General features: G+C 41.8%; 1 protein-coding gene across 5 annotated transcripts in view; it reads left to right on the top strand.

Moving 5' to 3' along the window:
- The window catches only part of SORCS1 (sortilin related VPS10 domain containing receptor 1), a 368,116-nt gene that overhangs the window by 158,472 nt on the left and 183,714 nt on the right, over nt 1-25,930 (top strand). For all 5 annotated transcript variants that reach the window (XM_081912031.1, XM_081912030.1, XM_081912028.1 and 2 more), the window contains exon 3: nt 21,051-21,150. In XM_081912031.1, coding sequence (XP_081768157.1) covers nt 21,051-21,150 — 100 coding nt within the window. The remainder of the gene's footprint in view (nt 1-21,050; nt 21,151-25,930) is intronic.

Here is a 25,930-nt window from a genome sequence, read left to right as displayed (position 1 = left end):
TCAGGTTTCCAGTCAGCCAGCCAGCAGCATTCTTAATTTCAAGATACAGTGGTACCTCGGGTTACATATGCTTCAGGTTACATACGCTTCAGGTTACAGATTCTGCTAACCCAGAAATATTACCTCGGGTTAAGAGCTTTGCTTCAGGATAAGAACAGAAATCGTGCTCCAGCTACGCGGCAGCAGCGGGAGGTCCCATTAGCTAAAGTGGTGCTTCAGGTAAAGAACAGTTTCAGGTTAAGAATGGACTCTGGAACGAATTAACTACTTAAGCCAAGGTACCACTGTATTTCATTCCCACCCTACCTTGCATTTTTCAGTTCCCACATCTCCAAACAGTTATTCATGTTCTGCATTCATGGAGCATGCCTTCTCCTCAGGTTCACGCCAAGTTTCTTTTTTCGTTTTCTGCAAACTTTGGGGTTCTCCAAAGACTGTGGATACAAACATTCCTTCCAGTCAATTGCTGGACAAGGGGTAGGGGGCTGAATTATCTACTAATTGCTTCAGATTTGGTTGCCTCTGGAAGTATTTAATTTAACAAAAAATATATATATATTGAAATTTTCTTATGGCTTTCAACACAGACGGAGGCAGGAAGTTCTATAAGAGAGTCAAAGAGTAAAGCCTGTTCCTTTCACTTTATTATCTACATATGAGTTAGATTCAGAGGCAGAATTCATTCATTCTGCTTTAAAGCAGCCCTTCATCAAACAGCGATTCCAGGGTAGTTTAGTCTCATAATTTAGTGTCTTCTTATTTACTACCAGCCCTATGTACGATTTCAGTGATAAGCTATTCTATAAATCTATATATTCAAATTAAATAGATAATTATTAATTGAATTATTTATTAGTTTTCTACAGAATAGATCCCAACTGCACTCCACATTGGGATCTTGGGGAGGGGGGGATTCCATTCATGCAAATGTAAGCTTTATTTTGTATGCCTGATTGCCATGCAGGAAGGAGGGGGAAAGGAGATCTTAGGCTGAATCCAATGGTGCCATGGGCCACATCCAGGCCATAGCCCAATAGTTTCTCATTCCTGACCTTTAAGTTATTTGCAACTGGCTTAAAGTGGATTTGTAGTTCATGGTGGCTCATATGTTAGAGTAAAAGAATCACACCATACTATCATACCTATGAGTGCATGCTCAACTTTCCATTTCCATCAGCGATAGCTATACAGTAGTGGACAGCACAGCTCACTTCCACTGTTAACCTGACCTCCCACCAGCCAAGTTGCTGCAGCATACGGAGGAAGGACAGCAGAGGCAGCAGCAAAACTGATGCACTGGATTGGCTCTGTTGGTGTGTTTGCACTATGCCAACCATGCCACCCCCTTCTGCTTCCCTCTCTCTATCCTGCAACAATGACTCAGCTGGAAGGAAGTCATACAAGCAGTGCAGTCTTACCATGCTGTCTACTAATGTTGCTTTTTTATATAGAGGTTTCATACCACCTATCATGTGGACTTCCCTAAACATGTGTCATGCTGAATCACACCAAAGATCCATCTAGACCATCACTCTTTCTCTAGTGATGTGCAGCAGGATGCCTTTGGGAAGGTCACAAACAAGGCATGATAGAAATAGCCAACTCCATTCCCTGTTCTCTGTCTTCAGCATCTGGCAGCCAGAATTATACTGTCTCCGAATAAGATGGTTTCTCTTTTAGCTATCATGGCTAATAGCCAATGATAGATGTAGTCTCCATTAATTTGTCTAATACTTTTAAAACACATCTAAGTTAATGACCATCATGAAATTCTGTGGCAATCAATTTTATAATGCTCCATTTGTTTGTCTTGAAACCGTTCCAGTCAATTTCATTGGATGCCCAATTTTTAATGTTTTGACAAAATGTAATTCATTCCCATTCATTCCCCAATAGTGTTCAGAACAATGTAACATTTTGTCACATACCATTGCAATTAATTTTTTTTTTTTTTTGCTAACTGAGAAAGGTCCTGTCCCCCTACCCAAGTGACATGCTCCAGCCCTCTGATTTATAGTTGCTTTAGGATGTCTGGTGCCAGAGCTCACAATTACATAGTTCTGAAGAACATTGATTATGAAGAGTATTTATATGGAGGGGATTCATGCAAGCATTTGGATAAGAGTCCCCTTATAAATTTGCTGGTGCCTTACTTTGTTCATGCTACCACTTTTATTGGGAATGAAACTACACCAGATTCTATTATAGATGTTGCCACTACATTTGCTTCCTAACCACTCTTTCAGCACCATCTTTGACATGACATAACTGAATCTCTTTAGCAGCATTTGCATCTAGAGGGCTTAGATGAAAGACCTTGGGATGCCTGGGGCCTTGGCTTCAGAATTGACCTGTATAGTATTTAATTCTATGCACATACAGCTGCAGTAGGCCCTTGTTTGCTCGTTAATTAGCATTAAGGTCATAAGGAGAGTTTGCAGTTGCTTTCCTCCCTTGTTGTTGAGTAAATTAATTCAGTTGTGGGAGGATATTTCAGTCCCAATTTAGTCAGAGTGCTAAGCTCAGGAGGCCAATATGAAAGGCGTGGTGTATCAAAGAATGGAAAGGTGGGAGAGGTCACAACCAGAACAGCTCTCATGGTGCAAACTTGAAGTGATGCAGATGATAATTTTGTAGGAGCAATGGGAGTTCCTTCCCATTGCTCAAGGTCTGATCTCACATTTGGGATTGGATAATCGGTCAGAGAAAATAGATGGGAACAGGGATCTACCTTCAAAACACACACACACACACACAAACTTAAAATGAGGGGTGTCATCATATAGCCATGCATCCTGTGAAGAAAGAGAAACTTGGCATTACTTACAGGGGAAGGAAGTAAAATTTGTCCTGCTCTCTATTTTCTGTTCCAAATAATAGTAAAGAATGGGATGACTATTTGGCCTGGGCTGATAACATTGCTGTAGTTATTATGAGCTGTAAATAATAAGCAACCACAAGAAACAGTCTTCAAAAGCATGTGAACTTTGGTTGTTGTAAATCTCAAATCCATGTAACCTTCTTCCTTCCATGCCTGGTTTTGCACTGAGTGTAGTATTACCAGATCAATTGATGATAGACCTACATTAATATTACTCACTTAGAACTCATGAAACCTTACTTGTTTTAAAATTGACATGGGGGCTGAAATTCAACAGATTAAGTCTTTTCAAGTATGAAAATACAATTATGTGGGAAGCTTCACCTGTTGACATTCTGCCTGTCAGGCATCTTATGACATACGTATAGCAAAAGAAGATACAAATTTGCATACAGCACAAAGCAAATGCAATTTTTTATGTAAATTTGTATCCCTTTTGCAAGTGGGTGAAGGCCGCCCAATCTACATGCAGTGTAACGGTCATCAATAGTTCTGTTACTGCCCCTTGGCAACACATCATGTTTTCATTGCAGTAAACATGCCATAAGAACATAAGAGCCTGCTGGATCAGGTGAATTGTCCATCTAGTCCAACATCCTGTTCTCACAGTAGCCAATCAGATCCTTGTGGAAAATCCACAAGAGTACTGTACTGTCCACTCCTGAGTTTCCAGCAACTTTTATTCCAATGCATTACTGCCTCTGACCGTGGCGGCAGAACATAGCCATTGATAGTCTTGCCTTCCATGAATTTGTCTAATCCTCTTTTAAAACCTTCCAAAAGTTGGTGGCCACCACAGCCTCCTGTTGGAACAAGTTGCATAGTTTAACTGTGTGCTGCGTGAACAAGTATTTTCTTTTTTTCTGTCCTGAATAACTCTAGAGTTATTTGACAACAAGAAAAACTTCTCTCTATCCACTTTCTTCAGGCCATGCACAGCTTTATAAACCTACCTCATTTCACCTGTCAAACTTTGTGTCATAAGCTTTGGAGCTGTACACTGAGATCCAAAACCAATTGAAGTTAGTGAGGACTCAGCTACATTAGTCAAGTTACAACATTATAAGTGTGTTATAACACTGCAACACCAGATGGCACTGTGGAGCTGAAATCACAAGTCAATGATATTTTCCATTGTGAGCTTTACAATGGTTTTTTCCAGAGCGTTTTTTATAGCTGTGTAGATCTAGACAGAGATTCTTCTCATATATGGAAACTGAAGTTTTTTGGAAGTTTGCCGAGGATGGCCCAATGCAAGACTAGTAATGAAACATCTTTGCAGAAGCTTGCGAAAAGCTTGACCTATAATTCAACATCCAAAAAACCGAAGTGCTGCACCAACAAGTACAAAACAACCCCTCTGCAGCGCCACAAATCCAACTCAATGGTGCAATGTAGGTAAGTGTTGATCACTTCTCCTACCTGTGCAGTTATCTTTCCACATGGGCCAACATTGATGCCGAAATACAGCATTGGCTGAGCTCTGCGAGTGCAGCTTTCTACCAATTGAAGTGCAGATTGTTTGAGGACTGGGAGATTCACAGGGAAACCAAAATGCTTGCTTACAAAGCTATTGTACTAGCAACTTTACTGTATGCTTGTGAAACATGGACCACTTATAAATACCATCTCCAACTCCTTGAAAGATTCCATCAATGGAAAAAATACGTTTGACTTGGGAAAACAGGCAAACTAATGCCAGTGTACTGGAAGAAGCAAAGATCACCAGTGTCGAAGCGATGATTCTTCAACATCAACTTTGTTGGACTGGTCATGTTGTTCAGATGCCTGATTATCATCTTCCAAAGCAACTACTCTATTCTGAACTTAAAAATGGAAAGCGTAATGTTGGTGGTCAACAAAAGAGGTTTAATGACTCTCTCAAGGCAAATATATAAAAAAAAGTAATATAAACAATGACAACTGGGAAACACTGGTCTGTGAGTGCTCCAGTTGGAGAACCGCCTTTACCAAAGGTGTCATGGGCTTTGACGATGCCCAAACTCAGGACGAAAGGGAGAAATGCTCTAAGAGGAAGAGACACTTGGCAACTCCAACCTGGAAACTATGTCCCCACTGTGGAAGGACGTGTGGATCCAGAATTGTCCTCCACAGTCACTTATGGACTCACTGTTTTAAGGCCTTGGTCATAGAAGACAACCTTACTGGGCTACGAGTGATCGCCAAAGACGAAAGATTACCCACAGAATCACTAGTCACCACATTTATTAGTAGCTTGCTCTGTTCTGGTCTAATATGAATTTGGGAACTGTATAAAAGTGTTAAAATGTAAAGGGTAAAGGGACCCCTGACCGGTAGGTACGGTCGTGGCAGACATCTCGCTTTATTGGCCGAGGGAGCCGGCATACAGCTTCCGGGTCATGTGGCCAGCATGACTAAGCTGTTTCTGGGGAACCAGAGCAGTGCACAGAAACGCCGTTTACCTTCCCACCGGAGTGGTACCTATTTATCTACTTGCACTGCGTGCTTTCGAACTGCTAGGTTGGCAGGAGCAAGGACTGAACAATGGGAGCTCACCCCATCGCGGGGATTCGAACTGCTGACCTTCTGATCGGCAAGTCCTAGGCTCTGTGGTTTAACCCACAGCACCACCCATGTCCCATATAGAAGTGTTACAGACATTCTAATTCTATTTCTTATTCTAATTCAGTCCCACTGTTTCCACATCTTCTCATTACTTCTGAGCGTACTTGTGTGTGCAATAAACCCTCAATCACGCAACATGCTTGTAATGACTTGAACTCTAATCCATGGAAGCTTGAACCACTGCAAAAAAAATGTTTCATTTTTAAGGTGCTACAGGATTTTTTGTTGCTTTATATTTTACCAGGAAGCTATTGGGGGGGGCAATAACAACAGTGGCAGAAATAAGTGTAAGTGAAGCAATTGGGTCTTCGGCATTTAAAACTGGATGGATAGTTCTGCCCTTGCTTTGGCAACAGCATCTGGCATACTAGGAATTATAATGTTCCCTTGAGTGCCCATTAATAAGCCTACATTTCCATCAAGGGAACAGGCGGGTGATGCACAGATCGTCACTATCCTAAAATGAAATTAGAGGCATAATTTATGTATACATTTGTTATACATTTATAATCATTATAACACAAGTGCCTAAAAATAACTTCTAGATCTCTATTGGATAACCCCGTCTCCCCACCTCCACCACACATGCAAACTCCAAGGCAGACATATCTTTTCAAGCAGAGAAAGAGCTCTAGGTAACTGGGTTGTATTTGAAACATCAGTTTATGTGAGTCAGACACAGAAACTTAATGGCGAGTGTGGATGATGATGCAAGATCAAGTAAGGGTGAAGATGATAGCCTTATTCAGGTGTTTGCCTGAATGTGTGTGGACCAAGAGTACAGAAAAGGTGTGGGGTGTCCACAGAATCCTAATCAGGGTTCTTGATCACAATGAGGATTCCAAGCATATTATTGTTTAGTCGTTTAGTTGTGTCCGACTCTTCGTGACCCCATGGACCAGAGCACGCCAGGCACTCCTATCTTCCACTGTGTCCCGCAGTTTGGTCAGACTCATGTTTGTAGCTTCGAGAACACTGTCCAACCATCATTGCAAGCATATTCAACCCTTTTGTGCTTGAAAGTCCCCTTCACATCATTCACCTCAACAGCAGAAGATCTGAAATTCAGCTGGCATGGACGGGGATATGAGTTAGGGCATGTGTGTGTGTCCCTGCTACCACTCCAGTATGAGCCCATTTGTATTCAGGTGAACATCCACATAAGCCTAGACAAACACCTTAAATTTGGTAGAAGTGATCTGAATACGCTTTTTGAAACAGAAAAGGGAAAGAAGGGCCTTACTTTGCTTTGGAGCAAATACATTTTCAAACCATTTGCATCCTACTTAAATATGTTAAATCTATATTCAGCATAAGAGAATTTAAACAAGTGCCTCAAACTCTGAACGATTTGAATTGCAAAGTTTCTCTGCGAGCATTTCAAAAAAGGTCCTCTGATTTTCCAAGAGCTCTCTTTTGACTTATAGGTATTTCCAGACAGGTGTTTATTGTTGGATCACTGCTCCTCTTGCATGTAAGGATTTCTTTTTCTTTTTCAGCATCAGTGTAAAATCATTTTCATCAAAATGCAAGCCTACGTTTCAAAGAACTGTTGCCAATGATTGATTTACAATGTCTCAGTGATCTCTACAGTTTAAGCCCTTGTCTAGATGCACCCATACTGCTAGCACATGTGCTCTGAAGGTGCTACATTAGGAATGGGCCAGAACTTTGATTCAGTTTGAATTTAAAGCTGAATCGATCACATTTGCACTTTCCAAAACAACATGAGAACTGAAACAGAGCCACCTTCCAGAATTTTCACTTAGCCAGATTTTGTGATGCAGTTCTCCAACCAAAGTTCACAAAAACTACATCATAAGGGGAAACAAAGCATAAAAAGTAATATATCAGTAAAGTTGTCTATGAGGGGGTTGCTTTCCTGAGTGCTCCCTCCAAGCTGCTAACCAATCACATGCAGGCACCAAATGGGTTACCAGGCTTTATTTGCTTCTTTTCTGGTACCACCTACAAAACAGCAAGTCTAAACCATGGCATGTTCTCTCCCCCATCCACCCAACAAACAGGTTAACTTGTAGGTTTATAAGGGCTGAGGGATGCAGCCCCATCACATGCTCCCACTTTGGGAGACTAATTGTTACCACCTGCCTGAGGGTCGCCACCCAGCAGGTGGTAACAATTAGTACTTGCTCGCAGGATCACTACTTCATGACAAAAATAACATACACCAGTGCATTATTTTCAGAGAAATTGCTTGCAGAAATGTGCACATTAGTCAAAACCACAGACAGAAATGTGTTTGAGAGAAATTCATTCTAAAATGCTTAACATTTTTAATGGGGATTTTTTTTTTTTTTTTTTTTTGCAAATTTCCTCAGAAATGCGAAGAGTGGCCTCATTTCAGTTCTTTCAGGTATAACCTCCTGACCAAGTCAACAGAGAAGGCTAAATTGTTGGGCAATGCTTTTATTGGCACTAACCAAGCTTTCATGTTTTCTGGAACTCTCCACCAGACAAAATATAACACGAAGCAGTGGCTGAGGGTGACAAGAGAAAACGAACAAATAAACAGAACACCCCAAATTTGGTCAGCTTGTAAACTCAGTTCCAAAGTGAAAACTGGAGGCTGAATGAGTCCCTCCCAGGCTATGCACCTAGGATTCTGGGAGAAAGAAACAATGGCTGCCCCCCATCTCTAAGAAATTAAAGTCTTGCTTTTAGGCCAGATCTGTATTGGCCAGTTTATTAATATACACTATGTTAACATATATTGATTGACTATATATTAATATATATTAATGGAACACATGGAAATAATAGAAGAGGAAACTGCTATATCATTGTCTATGAGAAGATAACCAGGATTTGTGGTTGCCAGCCATTATGAAAGAGAAGCAATGTGTAGCATTTAAGGAGAAATCTGGAAGCTTAGATGATGGTGGCATGAATATGGCTCACTCTACCCCACCTTTACAGAACAATATATATATCTATATTATTTTTTAGACCACAGCTGCAGGCCCACTTGTTGCTTTGGTTTACATAACCTCGGCCTTCAACTGTGGGGTTTGGCACAACCGCTCAGTTTTTGCCACATAAGCTTGAAGTTAGATATCCCGTGTCTCTTTTGTAGTGATAAGGAGAAAATCCAGAAGCCAGCAGACATTTAGCTTTAATCTTCTGCAGTTGCCACGGCTGCTCTTTTCTCAGGGCTAATAATATTTTTTTGTCACCAAGCAGCTATATTTCAGCTCTTAAAATGAGCCGAGGATGTTATGCAAGAGGGAGCACGTTTTTCCCAGGTGCTGGCAAGGCGCCGGCGCAATCGCAAGCTGCCTCTGCCTTTTGATTGACAGCACTGTTTTATCTGACGCAAGGAGTGTGTTTTCACTCAAGACAAGTGGAACAAAATCTAATTTGTCTGGAATGGACTCTACTGTGAAATGTTAAACTGACCTTTTCAAGAGAAATTTACTTGATAGTTCCAAGTGAAGCCCCGGCTTTAAGCTAAACCTGTCACCGAGACGTGATTAAATTCCCTTAAATGTACAGCAGTTGCACATATTATTAATGGAAATTGAAATTGGCCTAAATGGTAACCATAAATTTCAAAAGGTGGGTGGGAGGGAAGAATGATGTGAAGGTTAAGGTGCCTTAGACACCCTAGGATTCATCACAATGGATTGAAAACATTGTCTCAGTGCCATGGAACAGCACAGCCTGTCTTCCTTGAATTTACGTGGCCTTTCCCCCCTTTTCATTACTCTCTCCTTTTCCACAGATCCACCAAGGAGCAACATGCCAGTTCCATAGTTATGAGTACTAGTGAAGCAATCTGGCCATCTTCTGTACAAAACACTCTCTGTCCCCCATGTAATTAATCAGAGAGATTGTCTGTTGCATCAACATTCAATTTCTATACCTGGCTATGCACATCGAAGCATATATTACATACACAAACCCTAATCAAGTGCGAAAGGTCTGTGTGTGCATATAAAATTAGAAACATGTATCTTAAAAAGCCTCAGTAGCAGAAGCAGCCTAATCATTACTTGGTGCAGTAAAGATGAAAATTAAAGAGATTAATTCAACATGCATTTGCCTGGACACATTTGTTTATCTGTTACATTTGTATGCCACCCATATAATTGAGTTCTTTCAGCAGTTTACAGACCGCTGAAAACACTCCACTCCAGCTCCCCGCTACGCAAAAAAAATTGTAAGAATACTAAAACCAGATAAAAATCAGGACAAATGCAGCAGCTAAAAACAATTTGAAACCAGTATAAACCCATCAAGGGGAATAACTTAGTGCAAAGCTCTAAAAGCATTAAAATGTCTATTATAATTGAAAGGCCTGGGAGAAAAATAGCATCTTTACACGGCACTTAAAAGAACATAGTGTGGTCATCAGATGAGCCTCTCTGTGGAATATAGTTCTTAAGTGTGATTGGGCATGCATGTATCTTGTGTTTTTATGAAGATTAATAGCTCATATGTAGGGTCAAGACGTTTGACTGCACTCTCTAGTTAAATGAGCAGGAACAAAACATTGCAATAGTCCCTTTTATTAAAGCATGTGAATACTGAAAACTCTATCTTAAATTATGACCAAATGGTAAATGGATCTTCTCGTATACCATTTATTTTTGCCACAGAATCTATGCCCGATTTTCCTTGTGCTCCATTATGTTATGACGACCTAAAAATAAGACACCATTTGATCTGTTGCAGGCATTGAACTACAAAAATCGTTTTAGAAACATGAACAGCTCATTTCAAAAACATCAGGCTATGTCTCCATGACACGCAAACACCAGTGTATCAATTCATTAATAGACTGCTTGAACACTTCACCTTGGCCGCAGCACACTGTTGTATGCTTGATACATAATGTGTGCTCTTGACCATTTTTCTTCACCACATTTTTTCTTCAGGCCTCAGAAACTATATTAATCTTCTGCTGTATGCTTTCATTTCATTTCCTGTAAAAATACATCTTCCACTGCTGGAATTGACCTCAGGTTAGGTGTCAAGGGAACAAATTACCACTCCATATCCCAGGAGAAGCTATAAATAGACTGCTTTATAACCCAGTTGATCCCCTACATATATTGTAATAAATATACTGCTAATGACACAAAGGGCTCAGATGCTTCTTAACTTAGGGTACTAAATTTTAGAGACACAGAAGATTCAGGGTAAGTTTTAATGCACTAATTTTAATGCATTGATTTTCATCTGTGCCTGGTAAGGGAAAGACAAGGTAGGTATTTGACATCTATTCTCTGCTGTGGTCTTTCCTCCAACCAGTAGGCCCACAGCTGCCTTACCAATCAGTCCTTGGGCCTAGTGGGGTTGTTCTGAATGCCTAGTCAATCCAGAACAAAATCTGACTCGTCTATGATTTATCAACCTGGTCCACACAAATGTTTGGGACCCCAGAGAGGAGCTCACATCCACTTGCAACCTTTCTATATGTAACTGGGTATTTTAGTAATATTTTCCTTAAGTTGCCTGTTGTTGCTTCAGTTTTTTTGTACACTGGTTAGAAATATTTCTAGTTATTAAGTGGTAAAGAAACATTAAAAATCACAATCAAGTCATTTTGTTCCTGCTTGGTGTTTTTTGTTGCTATGCCTCACCACTGGTGGAGGAGCAGGGGTGCAGGGGGAGCGCACCGCCCCTGGCGGCATGATCCCAGTGGGGTGCCATCGTGGCTGCCCCCACGTGCTGGGCACCATGCCTCCAGGACACATGCCACACCCCTGCAGGCGGCACACCATGCCCCCAGGACGCATGCCAGCCACGCCTCCGTCTGCTCTCCGCCCTGCCCGCTGGAGCTTGAAGCTCCGCCACTGTGCCTCACTAAGCTAAGCCAAGCTTTGGCTTAGTATGTAGTCTGAACCAGGATTTGTTTTTAAGCTTTCTCCTCACTCACCACACATTCTAGCCAATAACGTTTCTGAAGCATGGAACATCTCATTTTGAAACTTATGGGATAAAGCCGGTGATTTCACCCAAGTGCCCTGTGCGTTTGGTTTGAATCCTTAAGAACTGAAACCTATGAACTATCAAATAAATGTAATAGTTCTACAGTGGTTTATAATAGCAAGACATGGGCAACTTACACCCACCAGGAGCAACTCCTCAACGCCTTCCATATGTGCTATGTCAGGAAGATTTTGGGCATCACATGGCAGGACAGAATCTTGATCGAAGATGTGCACTCTCAAGCCCACATTCCCACCATGTTTGCATTCCTGTCTTAGCAACATCTATGCTTGGTCATGTAGGCAGGACTTCCAAATACATGGTCTACAGGGAGCTGGCTCCAGGCAGACTAACTCTGTGTTGCAAAGATTTCTGCAAATGTGACATAAAGGCTGCCAACATGAACCCTGCCATGTGGAAATCTCTTGCGGATGACCACAACATCTGAAGAGTGAAGTCATGTATGCATAGCAGTGACCACAGGAGGAATGACCTCTGGGAGCAGCACAGAAAAAAGAAATGCCATGGTACACCTGCATGAGCACAATCAAACGCCTTCATCTGCCCCAGCCGCAACAAAACATCTCTCTCTCTTATCGGTCTCTCTGCAACCACAGCAGGCAGTGTAACTCTCTACTGGTTTATCCCCAAAGGTGCACTCTTCCGTTGTCTCCCAAAACAGACAGATGCCAACCATGCTGTGTCAAGAATATTAGTGCGGATTAAAAAATCCCACATGCTTTACAAATTCTCTACCTGCAGGAGTTGGTATGGTAACACCTGTGTCAACTGCCTTTGAAAGGCAAAATTCCTTTCAACTCTACTGAAACCTGTCAGAGGCAGTATGCTTCTGAGTACCAGTTGCTGGAAACTACAGGAGGGGAGAGCATCCTGCTTGTGGGCTTCCCATAGGCATCTGGTTAGCCTGGGAGAACAAGATTCTGTACTGTATGAGCCACTGGCCTGATCAAGCAGCCTCTTCTTTGTAATACCTGTTTTCTTCTAACCCAAAGCACTGTGGTTTTCGGAAACCTCCTTCCATGTCAAACTTCTGCTATGTTTTTTCTAACGCAAAGTTGCGATCTGTGTGGGTGATGGGGAAGATCATATCATGTCAGACCCTTTGATAGATGGTGAGGGGTGAGGAGCCACCTGCTGTTTGCTCCCAAGTGCAAAACTCATTTGCCACCCACCAAGCCTGCATGATATTCTGGCTATTTACATCCATTGGAAATCTAATAGTTTGCTGATGATTCTATCATTTGGGGGAACCAAATGTAGTTATTAATGTGATATATAGCAAAAGTTGGTGACAGAGGCAAAACAAGAAAATGAACTCCTTAATACCCAAGTGCTTAGGGAACGGGATTGAACAGATGAAGTCACTTTTCACATTCTAAGATAAGCCATATGGTTGTGACAAACGATTTTAAGCTGTACTTTTCTGGAAGGGTGGCATTTATGGGTTCCTAGAAACTTGTTTAATTTTCAGCTAAGGGAAGCAGTAAACAAACATAAAGCAGTAGCTGTGAAGAGACTCTCGTCATTATGCTTGGGGCTGACAGTAACTTGGAATTGGGGCATAACATGAGCTGCGTGTCCTCTGATAATCTTCAGCGTGACCTTCATGAAGGCCCCCGTTGTAAAATTTTGCTGCCTTTCCAATGCTCCCCCATGCCCATACCCATGCACTGTCTTGTACCCGAGTAAATTAGACTTCCTCCAGCCCACCCAACTGACAAGGAGAACAGTGCATGGGGAGGGATAACCATGAGTGTGTTTTCATGAGTGAGTGCATATAGGTGAGTATGAGTAAGTGTATGTGTGAGAATGAGTAAATGTTTGTGTAAATGCCTCCACTAGCCCCACTCCACTAGTTGACACAAAGCCAGTGGTCCCATCTCTCCACCCCTGCATGTGGCTCTCAGTGTCTCATAGGCAGCTCACCCCTGTGGCATAAGAGTGAGGAAAACAGCTGGCTGAATGCTGTTTTGGCCCTGGGTGAAGAAACCTACAATGAGGCTTTCCTGTCAGCATGAATATATGAGTTGCATCAGTTTCTCATTCCTGAATCTACATTCCTGGTTGAGCTTCCAAATGCTCAAAGACATAGGTAGTGTTGGAAGAAGGGGAGGGAGTATGAACTTCCATCAGCTGCATCTTGTTCAGTAGCACCCTCCTCTTTAGAGTACCTCTGAAGAGAAAGACAACCCTTAGCATAAGAATGTAGGATGAGTTTTTCTGGATGAGACTAAAGGCCCACCCAGCCCAGCATTCTGTTCTCACAGGGGCCAATCAGATGCCTATGGGAAGCCTGCAAGCGGGACCTGAACATATTTAACTTAACTCCATCAAAATCAGTAGGACTTCTGAGAAAACATGTATAGGGTTGTCGCCAGACTGCACTCTGTTTGCAGAAGGGATTCACGCACATTCTGTAAGTTTAGGTTTGTACATGTAAAGCTGATTAAAGTGGTCTGGCTCCCTAACACAACAAATCCACATTACAAAACTGCAGCCTTTTGCATCTAGAAAAGTGACAGGAAAATACACTGAAAAGTGTGGGTGAACAAATGACCAATGGGAAGATTTGTAAACACTCCACAATCAAATCAGGATGAACACTCATTGCCATATAACCACCCCATTAAAAAAAACCCAAAACTGAATGAATGCTGAATATGGGTCTGACATAGCCCAACCACCATGGAAGTTTCGTGCAGCCAAATCAGAATAAATACTGAATAAACAGGTCATTTGGAGAAGCTCTAGGATGCGAACACTGATGTGAAATACACTGTTCTTTCTCTTTCAGAATTCTGATATGGAACCAACCTTCCTACCACCCCCTCAAGGGCGTTTTTAAAAATTTAACTATACACCATATTTTTGGACAAATTCTCCCTAGGCGGTAACTTAAAATGTCGCTCATCCTGACTTAAAATGTACTACTGCAAGATATTTTCACGTGGTGAGAGGGAGCCTCCAATCCAGGCCACTTTTGCTTCCCTGGACAAGCCTGGGGCGCAGCAAGGTAGTGCCATGTTCAGGGCAACCTACTCCCCTCCAGTTGAGAAGAACAACAGTGACACCGCTGCTGGGAGGGCAGCCCCACAACTCTGTCCATACACACATGCTACTACGTACTGGACTTTGTAGGAGAAACCATCTACAGTGGTACCTCAGGTTACAAACACTTTGGGTTACAGACTCCGCTAACCCAGAAGTAGTACCTCGGGTTAAGAACTTTACCTCAGGGTGAGAACAGAAATCATGCTGTCATGTGGCGCAGCATCAACGGGAGGCCCCATTAGCTAAAGTGATACCTCAGGTTAAGAACAGTTTCAGGTTAAGCACAGACCTCCGGAATGAATTAAGTACATAACCAGAGGTACCACTGTACTTTTGGCCTCTGCAGTGATTCATAGGGTCAAATGTATAGGCTGATTTTAATTTTTAGAGAAAGAAAAAGTCAACCTACAATTCTGAAATAGCCGCATACCTGTCCACAGAAGGAACAAATGAGCTCTTGCTTTAGAGCTGGTATTGTTAGAGTAGCTTCAGGTGACTGCTTTGTGCACCGTAAGGTGTCCTTGCATGCCTCCCTCGTATCAGCAACAGAAAGCTCTTTTTAAATCATGGATGCAACTTGTGTTTTGATCTGCACATGTAACATTCTGAACAGTATTCAATAATCCGTCCTCATATTGGTTTCAGTTTTTGAAGCCAAAACTGGTTTCATGGTGAGGTCAGGGAGGAAACGGTCTATAATCCAGTCTCTCTTTACAATACTAATTACCAGGGTTGTAGCTGTTGTAAGGCCATCGAACAGAACAGCACCCTTGAACTGGTCTTTTTGAACTTTCTGAAAAGAAGTTTTCTGAAGTCTTTGAGCCAGCCTGTCTTTGAAGTGAATGCTCCATATGTTAAGACAGGTGGTACATAGCATCTGAATGAATGTAAAGGGAAATGTCCAAGATATAAATGTAGAAAAAGCCAGTTAATGATCAAAACACTTCTGACTGCAAAAGACCTTGGGAAATTAGACATGCATCATAGCTGGAGATGTCACTATGTTTGTTTCCTTGGCCTAGAATATGAACCTGTGCAACTATTAAAGCCACCACAAACATGAGAAAAGCAATATAGCTTTAGAGCAGCCTTCCCTGACCTGATAGTTTCCAGATGTATTGCACTACGATGCCCATCAGCCCCATTAAGCACAGTCAAGAGACAGGTGTAATGGGTGTTGTAGTTCAGACTACAGCAACTTGGCAGTCACCAAGCTGAAGACTGCTGCTCAAGAGTTCTTCTCTCACTTGTACATTATTTTAAGTGAGAGAATAACTTAATTCCTCTCTCTCAACCACTTTAGTTTGTTCATTTGGCATTCTATTTGTTTGTCAGTTTGCCTTTTTTTTTTTTACATGGTGCTAAGGTATCAGACTAGAGAAAGTGTGTTCTCCTTCACGGAGAGCACGTGTTGCGGTGGGGGCCGCCAGGACACTCCAAAGTTGGGGGCGGGCTAACTGATCGTTGGCCACTGATGCGATTGGGGCTTCCCTTGTTGTTGGGAAGAAATTAATGTTGCCATTTATTGATTGACAGCCAGAAATGCTAAAACTCCTTGCACGAGGCTAGGGCTTCCTCTTTTCGCCCATGCAGCAGATTGCCCGTCCCTCCCTCCCTAGAATAGGGTTGTTCGCTTTGACCTTGCTATGCCTGTCATGGGGTCGTCTGCTTTGGAGCGGGGGCCTGGTAGGAATTTTGTCCCATCTGGCTGATTGGCTGGGGCCATTTGGTTTTTGCCTACTGCGTAGCAAATCGTCACAACTTGTAAGGTTGCAGTTAGGCATTGGTTTATGGTTTGGTTGGTTGAGGGGCATGGATTGGCTGTGCCTGCCCCTCTAATGCTGCTGCTGCAAGGGATTCCGTTAAAGGAATTGGGGGCTAACTATTGCTTGTCCACTCTGTCAAGGGGGCTCGGGCCATAGCAATGAGCTCCTGGTTGCATTTGGGGTGAGGGCAGGTTCCCTGCTCCGCGTAACCCCCAAGTGTATTCCCCCATTCTGACTTTCGCATCGTGCGGAATGTCAGTCTGTCCCCCATGGTGGGGGCAGATAGTCGCAACCAATGCCTAAGCAACCACTCACAAATTTGTATTTTAATAAAGTTGTGGCCAAAATTATGCCAAAAACCTTAAACAAAAATTCTGTGTGATGTGTGTTATTGGGGTGGACCTGGGGACCTCGACACGCAACAATACCTTTGTTTAAAAACTGAAATGACTTAAAAAGTTAAATGTAATTAAATAGACATTTGGTGTTTCTCTGTGGAGGGGGGTTGTAAAAAAAATCAGCTGTGCATGATCATTTCTTATGACTGATATGTATTGCAAATACACAGTGAAGGGGAAAATATATCAGAATAAAATCTGGTATAAACATTTAGGAACATAGGAAGCTGCCTTTTACAGAGTCAGACTATTGGTCCATCTAGCTCAGAACTGTCTGCACTCATCTAGGGTTTGATGATCTCTCCCAGCCTACTCTGAGATGCTAGGTATTGAACCTGAAACCTTATGCAGGATGCGCTACCACTGATCTACAGCATAATGCTACATTTTAACTTCAAAAACCAATTTGATTCCCAGTACATTTTCAAAGGGGGTGGGATGTAAAAGGCAAGACAGTGCAATAGCTTTCTTGAAGACTGACAGAAGCTTTCTATGTATGTTCAGAATAACATAATGTGTTTCAACACTGAGCTCTCTACTCAACCGCCTCCCACACCTGTTTTTAAGGTGGTCAATAAAAAAATAGGGTGGAAGAATTTAAAATATATTGCCGTGCCATTCATATCGGAATGAAAGTTGTTCTGGATAAAAATTTAAAAATTCATGATGAAACCTATCCCAGTTGTTGCAGACATTTTAAAGATCTAGGAAACAAACAAACAAACAAAAAGGTGGACTCTACTTGACCAGTAATAAATTGTTAATTTTCATGCACAAGAGGCAACTCACTAGAGCTTGTTTTTTTAGTTGCTTCACTGCCTGTGGAAAGTCAGTGTTGCACATGTAGGTGCTTAGTTCTTTATTCATGGAACACCAATTCTTCTGTTTAATCACTTGGGCCCTGTGGCTGAAGCCTGATCTTCCCCAATGCCTGATCTTCCCCAATGCAAGTCTTGCCAACTAACTCTTCTCTCATGCTGGGTGTCAGGTTATAAACTGACTGGATGTTGCTGCTTTCTTGTTTCCAGATATTTCTGTCCAAAAGGGGAACAAGACAATTGTTGAATAGAACAAGACAATTGTTGGGAGCTGAGAACAGAGGCAAATTGAGGGGAGTGCAACTGTTTTGGTCACACTGGGCATGGAGCTTCAGGGGCACTGCAGGGGACGCCACAACTATTCTTTAGAATGAAGCACAAGAATTATGACCCCAAGGTCTACCACTGCTCCCAATCTTGATGCACACAAGTCATTACCTATGATACCTGGCAGTCAAAACAAGCTGCCAACAACCAGGTCCTGAGCTCAGAAATTCCCTGTGCACACAAGTTCTGAGTTCATCATTCTGAATGATTGCTTATGAGATCTGGATGCTCCAGTCATGTCTATTATTTGCTCTCCCCCTCTCCCTGTGGTACAGGTAATTCGCACATCACACCTGTTCACAGGTGCATCCATGAAGTCAACAATATCCTGCAGCCATGGACATTTTCTGTCTGTGTCATCCATGTATCCTTAATGCAAGTACATTTTTCTACATTTGAACTAGACACCTGTTATTTGGGAGGTTTCAGGGAAATGCAAGAACAGAGCTCAAGTAAAACAAGTCACACATTTCTGATCAGGGAAATAAAAAAAACATGCCATTAAGCAATATAGTGAAATGTTGCATTGCAGCCGGCAGCCTCAAACATTCCTGTGTACAATGCTTAAGAAACAGATGACAATTTCCTTAGGGTTCATGTATTCAGTGGATGCAGATTGCCTATTATCATTCTGAAATACTGTGGGGAGCAAATTGAGATATTGTCCTGACAGTGGGCAGACTAATGGAATCTGGTGACTTTAAATAAAGTGTGTAAGTTATTTTGTTATAATACCATAATAGAAATGTCATATGTCTGACAGAAGAAAAAAGGAGGAGAGAGTGTGAGAGAGCAACTGTCAATGAATAATAATGAAGTTATTTAAATGCTAAGATCTTTGGGAGGGGGAAAAACATTGTACAAAATAAAAATTATTCCGGGTATGTATAACAAGATTTGAGCTAAATTTATCAGGCAGGAGCTGGGTGGGTGGAGAGCAAGGTTAGCGCTGGTATAGTTAGATAAACCATAAGGGATGGGAAGATCAGGAAGTCATTATTCTCATTGTTTTATTTCCCCTTGGAAACACTCCCAAAATAATGTTGAATCACAGGTATAAATGTTAAATTTGTGGTTTAAATTTATCCCTCTCTCGTTATTAGATTTGTAATTTGCTCTATGCACATCAGTTTTAAATGAAACAGATGGATTTTATGTCCCTCAATAGGCCAATGATAAACACAAAAATCATAAATGAGCTTAAGGAACAAAATGAGGAGACCTGCAAAATGCAGGGTTTAAAATTATTGCTCTTAAGATCCACAGCCCAATCCTGTGCCTGGCCAGAATCAAATTCCTCATGGTCCAATTAACTGTGTAGCAGCATTCTCCAACATGGTGCTTGCAGGCATAGCACCCAATACATACCATGGCACCCACATAACACCAATTCTTGTCTGAACACATTGTCTGCCATTTTATTTCTGAGCCAAAATCAAGTCACAGTGTGTATGAGTGCAAGTGTGTGATTGTTAGCAAGTTTTATTAGCTATTATTAAAAGCATAATATGTGCAGGTATGTGCCTTTTAGGTATTTAGGATAAAAATATTGAAACTGTTGCGTTGAAAATTCATTTGGGTAGGGATAGCTGGCAAAGCCTCTCCTCCTTCCGGAGGGGAGGGGTTGTGAGCGGGAGCCGATTCCCGCGTCATGCGGGGGGCGTTCTGCCTGCCCTCTGCCCTGCCATCATCGCTGGTGCGCCATGCCTCCCAGCTGGGCACCCAATTGGGAGACACTGTGGGGGCGTGGTCTAGCCGCTCCAGTGACATCAGGGGAGAGCTTATAGTTGTATTTGCATCAACAGGCTCCCCCTACTGGTGATTAACCCCTCATGTTCTCATCAGACTCACCCCTCTGAGTGGGTGGAGTCAAATTTGCTCTTGTCCAATGCCTAAGCCAATACCTTCTCACATGCTGTAATCAATAAAGTTGTGGCCTTTTCTAGCCCATTAACCTAATATACTGTGTCCACGTGTCTTTATTATTCACAAGTGGGGGACGGATCCTCGAATCACAATTCTGAACCAGGTTCTTAGTTGATCTGATGACCTTGGAACTTTTCTAAATGTCTGATTTTTTGCCGACAATTACTTCTGAATTTAATGTACGCCACTGTTCACTCAGATGTATGCCAGATAGCTAGCATCTGTGTCTAGACACTTTCAATATGTGAGTTTCTCCCACTGCTTAATTTATAAAAAGAAGTGGTAATAGGATTTGGGGGTGTCTAGATGCCATGCTCTCATCCCAGGAAACATTTCCATCTCAAATGTGTGCAAACTAGTGTTTTTAATTAGGGATATCTTAACTTTGGACACAATTTCAGCAACCAAATGGCTATGTAGCTCCCAAACAGGCAGAATATAAATACTGTAAAAAGTTCCAAATCCAATGTATTATGGAAGGTGAAACCAAGGCCTTTTAATAATTCTACATGCCCGGTGCATTTTGAGGGAGAATCCTCCTTATTGACACCTATAAGGTATACAGTATTAAACTATGCAGGTTTCTGTCGGGAGTGGGAGGGAAACATGCTTTAATTCAGATACCCACACTCCATCTTCATATTTAAATATACACAGCAAAATGAATCAAATCATGGATGTCAGTCATTTGGCACTTAGCAAGATATCTATTGTCTTGGTTAGCCAACTCTGTAATAATCATAGTCTTATGAACCGTTATTGAATAGACAGCAAAATGACCTGCAAAAATAGAACAATGAAGTAGTTGCTAAGCTGTCATGATATCATTTTCTTTTTCCAATATGAGCAAGCGTTTTCTTTACTGAGCAAACATCTTGAATTGTAGCACTTGGCTTGAGTGGAATAAATCCGCTACGCTATCTCAACATGATCTTAAGGCTGAGATTGGTATCTGGCAAAGAAGTAACTCAGTCTCTTGTTGTCATGACACTTGGCATTTACGACAAACATTACCACCACCTCTTAGAACTAGATTAACATTTCTTATTGTAGGCGTTTATGTTGGAATGGTATCGGGAGGATGCAATTTTAATTTTTCCTAATCCAATTTAAATGCAAATGTTAACCACTCACATGATGGCATGTGTACATAATTAAGTGTCATTATATACTACACGAATCACTCAGAAAGCTCCAGAGAGCTATTTTGCTGCATGTCTAAACTTGGAAACCAGCCAAACAGTTTACATCTTAGTTTTGCTTTGGTGTTTATGCTTACTAAAGTTTTCTTAAATTACAGGTCAACAGATTATGGGACAACATATGAAAAACTGAATGACAAAGTGGGTCTGAAGACCATTCTTAGCTACCTCTATGTCTGCCCAACTAATAAGCGCAAGGTAAGTGGCAACATATGATTGGTTTAACCCTGACAGAAAATTTACATTGATTGTTAGTTAATATTTACATAGTGTTACCAATGTTCCTGAATAATAAACAAACAAAAACAAGTAGTTTACAATTTAGATGGTCTTGTACCTTCTTTATAATGTTCATTGCATCCTGGTTCTCATGCTGCTTTTTGATGAATGGCAATCTTTCATAATACTATATAGCCCTTTTTAATTATTCAGTGAATGCATGGATAGGGAGAATGTTATCTCTTCCCTTATCTTCACTCCCATCTCCTTGTATTACATGTCCATGTATTCAAGTGAAGGTGAGAACAGAGACCTACAGGTGTATAACATATGCACATTCGGGAACCATGCAAATGGCCAGGTCCCTGATCATAAATATGAAATATTCATATGTACAGTACGTGTCTCTGCACCTGCATAGAGCTCTTTGCGCAAATGCAGATGAGCATGTGGGTGGCAGGGGGAGAAAGCAGCATTGCAATCCTGCTCCGTACACATTTAGTGTATGAGTGGAAAAGATGTAGACATGGCCATGCTTTCTTCCAGCCTGAAGCTTTCGTCTTGGTGTTCTACTGAAATGGCATGAGAAACATCCTAATGAGACTATAGGATGGGAATTGATTCTATACATCCAGCCAACAACCCCTGAACTGTCCTTTTTGACATCATTAGCCCAATCCCCAGCCTCACTTTCCGCAATATAGCCTTTCATGTTTTCCATTTGACTCCACTGAAGTGTTTTAATCCTTTGCTTACTTTATACTGCAATATTGTGGGGTTGTTTGGTTAAAACATTTTGGTTAAAACATGTTAAAAAAAACACAGGGCTAGTCACAAACCGTATACTACATACTGAATGAATTTAAGAAGTAGCTGGATGCAGGAGAATGAAGAGCTACAAGATGCTTGATGAAATATATCTCTGGAAAGCAAGGAATTTTGCAGTGTTATTATGACCTGTGCATGTGACACATTACTAACCAATTAAAAGTTATCTAGGAACATTGCCAAAAATGTGTTCTTTCTAAACAAAACAAAAACCTGCAACATTTCAGATATGCAAAATTCTTATTGTATACAGATTCACATGTCTTGTATTCTTTAACAGTGTTGAATACAATAAATTTGGGAATAAGTTTGATTCACCCATACTGAAAATGCACAAGATAAATAGTATGAAGCCTGAAGTTATTTTGTTTCTTCTTGAATTAGGATGAACTCATTGTTGGGAAAGGGAAACGGCTCATTAAGATGTTAGAGCCTCATCTATAGAGGCCAGATTGTATTTAAAGTTGTTTGCCTTTTAAGTACTCCCAATAGTGAGCTGAAAAGGATTTGACAAAATCCTGCAGAGAAAATGCATCCCAAAGCCCGGAAGGTTTTAATCATACGAGCACCCCACTGAGCAACAATTTATGAAGGATTTGTAATACGGGAAATGCTCACAAAAGAGGGATAGTTATTGTTGTCGTTTTCTCCTCGTGTACATATGAACAGTTTATCTTGCTTAGGACAGACAAGAAGTTTTAAGAACACTGAAAATAATTTGGGAAAGGCTTCACTTCCAGGGTCAGCCTTACCATTTGCTGGGAGCGCGGTTGGGGGACAAAGGTTGTGTGTCTGTCTTGACTCCCCAACCCATGTGAGGAAAGGAGACTTGTTCAAACAAGAGTTTGCCCCTCTAGTTTTCCTTTCCCTTCCTGTGAACCCCACCAGCTGAAAGACCTCCTTTCCCCCTAGCTGCCTCCACCTTGGTTTGTTACTGGATCACCTCAAGAACATCTTTAGTCCATGTGTGGGTTTGGCTTTTAAGCATGGGGTAGGCAACTACAGAAAATAGACCACAAAGCTTTATAAAAGGGGGAGGGGGAGGGGGTTAATCTTGAAAAGGTTTCAATATATTAATAGTTAAAGGTAAAGGTAAAGGTACCCCTGCCCGTACGGGCCAGTCTTGACAGACTCTGGGGTTGTGCGCCCATCTCACTTAAGAGGCCAGGGGCCAGCGCTGTCCGGAGACACTTCCGGGTCACATGGCCAGTGTGACATCGCTGCTCTGGCGAGCCAGAGCTGCACACGGAAACGCCGTTTACCTTCCCGCTGGTAAGCGGTCCCTATTTATCTACTTGCACCCGGGGGTGCTTTCGAACTGCTAGGTTGGCAGGCGCTGGGACCGAGCAGCGGGAGCGCACCCCGCAGCAGGGATTCGAACCGCCGACCTTTCGATCAGCAAGTCCTAGGCGCTGAGGCTTTAACCCACAGCGCCACCTGTGTCCCCTATATTAATAGTTACATGCACACAAACAATCCAAGAGGACAAAAAGATATTGAAAATAAATGAGGATAAATGCAGCCAGCTATTAATATCTCAACAGTTTCTACAAGCAAAAATTCCTTTTAGCAAAATTCTTTCAGTCAGAATTCTTAGGATCTTATGTCAGGCCACTCTCCTTCCTCCTGCACCAAGATTGATCCAATCATCGTGGGAAAGGGAGGTCATTAACGAGGTTCAATCCTGCGGATTATCTCACCTTTACTTTGAGTCTATGACGTACAATCAAGCTAGAGCTGTGATCTCCCGGAGACTGAGTGACATTACCAGACAAGAGGACATAGCCCAGGTAAAACCAAGGATGTTCCTAGGGGACCAGATTTATCGGACCATACCAGCCCCCTACCTTGCAGAAATCCACTATGTGGAATACCGCAGACTTCTTACAGCGGCTAGATTAAATGTCCTTGACTCTGCGATATTGTGGGGAAGGTACAGGGGAGAGAACCTGTCATTGTGCCATGGGTGTGGCTGAGTCCACCGAACACATTCTCTTGACTTGCCCTTCTTATGCAGAGCTTAGACAAAATTTTATAGACCAACTCCTATGTCAATTTAGCTTCCTACCCGAAGAAAACCAGGTTTTACACTTGCTGAATAATGTCACTAGAGCTATACCTTCCTTGGTGGCCAAATTTCTTTTTTTAGCTTTTAAGCGTCGCAAGACTATAATTGACTGTATTGATATGGGGCTATCTGTTTAGCCCATTTTAGTGTTGGCTAAGTTCTAAAATCTTCCTGGATGTTTTAACCGTGTATTGACAAATGTATTTTTTTCTGACTGACGGTCGAATAAAAGGTTGATGATGAATATATTAATAGTTACATGCACACAAACAATCCAAGAGGACAAAAAGATATTGAAAATAAATGAGGATAAATGCAGCCAGCTATTAATATCTCAACAGTTTCTACAAGCTAAAATTCCTTTTAGCAAAATTCTTTCAGTCAGAATTCTTAGGATCTTATGTCAGGCCACTCTCCTTCCTCCTGCACCAAGATTGATCTTCCAAGAACCTCAGATCCTTCATCTCCACAAGTAGTTCATATACCCCCAAGCTACTCCCCGCCCCCCCATAACCCAATCCACAAACCAACCAATATCAAAAAGTATGCTTTTGCATTTTACAGACCAGACTACTAGGAATTCACACTTCGCCTCATTATTCTTTAACACCTCCTGATATGGTTATATGCCTGCCAAGGTTGACTCTAGGAGGCAAACAACCCCCATAATTCCCAAACTAAATTATATATAAGATTGTCATGTAAACTGTTATGCCAACTATCCAGGTATGTTCAGGTGCCGTGGAGGAAACTATCATATTGTCACTGTTGAGGTAGGATACACCTGCCAGTCTAGTAAGCTTTCTGTGGAAGAGGGAGATATTTTTCCCTTTGCCTCAGGCAGCAAAATGTTTTGGGCTGGCACACAAAAACATTATTTATTATTTACACTCACATACAACCTGTTTATTGATAGCAAACTCATTGTGGACCCAGGCATAGAAATCCTGCAGCCAGTGGGGCCCAAAGAGAGGGCAATAAAGACAGATACCTGAAAGAGGGCAGAACAGGGACAGGGCAGGGGTGGGGTGGGGTGGAATAGTGGTCATAATAGGGCATAATGAGGTGGCACAGACTTATGTGCACGCCACAGACACGCATGAGGGCCAGGAACGGAACCCCGAAGCAAAATGGTTGACGTCTGTATATGCATTTATTGTTCTTTGACTGGCATAAATTTAAAGTTTTAAATTTATTTCAAAACTCTGAATTATATGGAAATGTCACACAGCCTAAGAGCTAAACAATACAATAGAACCAACATCATTCAATAAATTAAATAAAGAAGAATGACTTGAACAGGAAGTGTTAGAAATTTTATTTTTAAATAATCAACTTTAGGAAGCAAGTATAGATTGCCAAAAATAATCATGATAAGTACTGGTGTTTTGTTTTGATTGCTCCAGTGGAATGGATTCTAGTGTTGAATGAATGGTTCTTCTTTGTGTCTTTAAGTCAGTGGTTCCAAATTAAGGGGGCTGCTGGGTGTCCGTGGAACATATCCAGGGGCTCCTTGGCATGATCCCCTGCCAGGGACTCACTTCTCTTGTTAATTGCAGAGTGAAAGCCTTACACATATCATCCAGCCTCTGCTCATGACCAGTGCCTGCTTGCTGGATTGCAAGTGGGCTGGGATTGGACGCAAACCTCTGACACAGTTTCTTAAGGTGCTATGTGGGCATCTGGAAAGAGAATGAGCAAGCATGCCTGGAGTACACCCAAGAGATTGTCCTATCCCTGACTCACCAGCTCTGGGAGTGGGAGATGGCTCCACATGGCCCTTAAGCAGCTGTCAAGCAGGAAATGGAGGAGGCAGGTTTATGCCCAGATGCAAGTTGATTCCCCACTTTGGACATTCCTTGT

Source organism: Podarcis melisellensis, assembly GCF_964234715.1.
Source record: "Podarcis melisellensis genome assembly, chromosome: 5".
Classification (NCBI taxonomy): Eukaryota; Metazoa; Chordata; class Lepidosauria; order Squamata; family Lacertidae; genus Podarcis; species Podarcis melisellensis.
The sequence above is the reverse complement of the archived record's forward strand: the minus strand, read 5'-3'. Positions and strand labels throughout refer to the sequence as shown.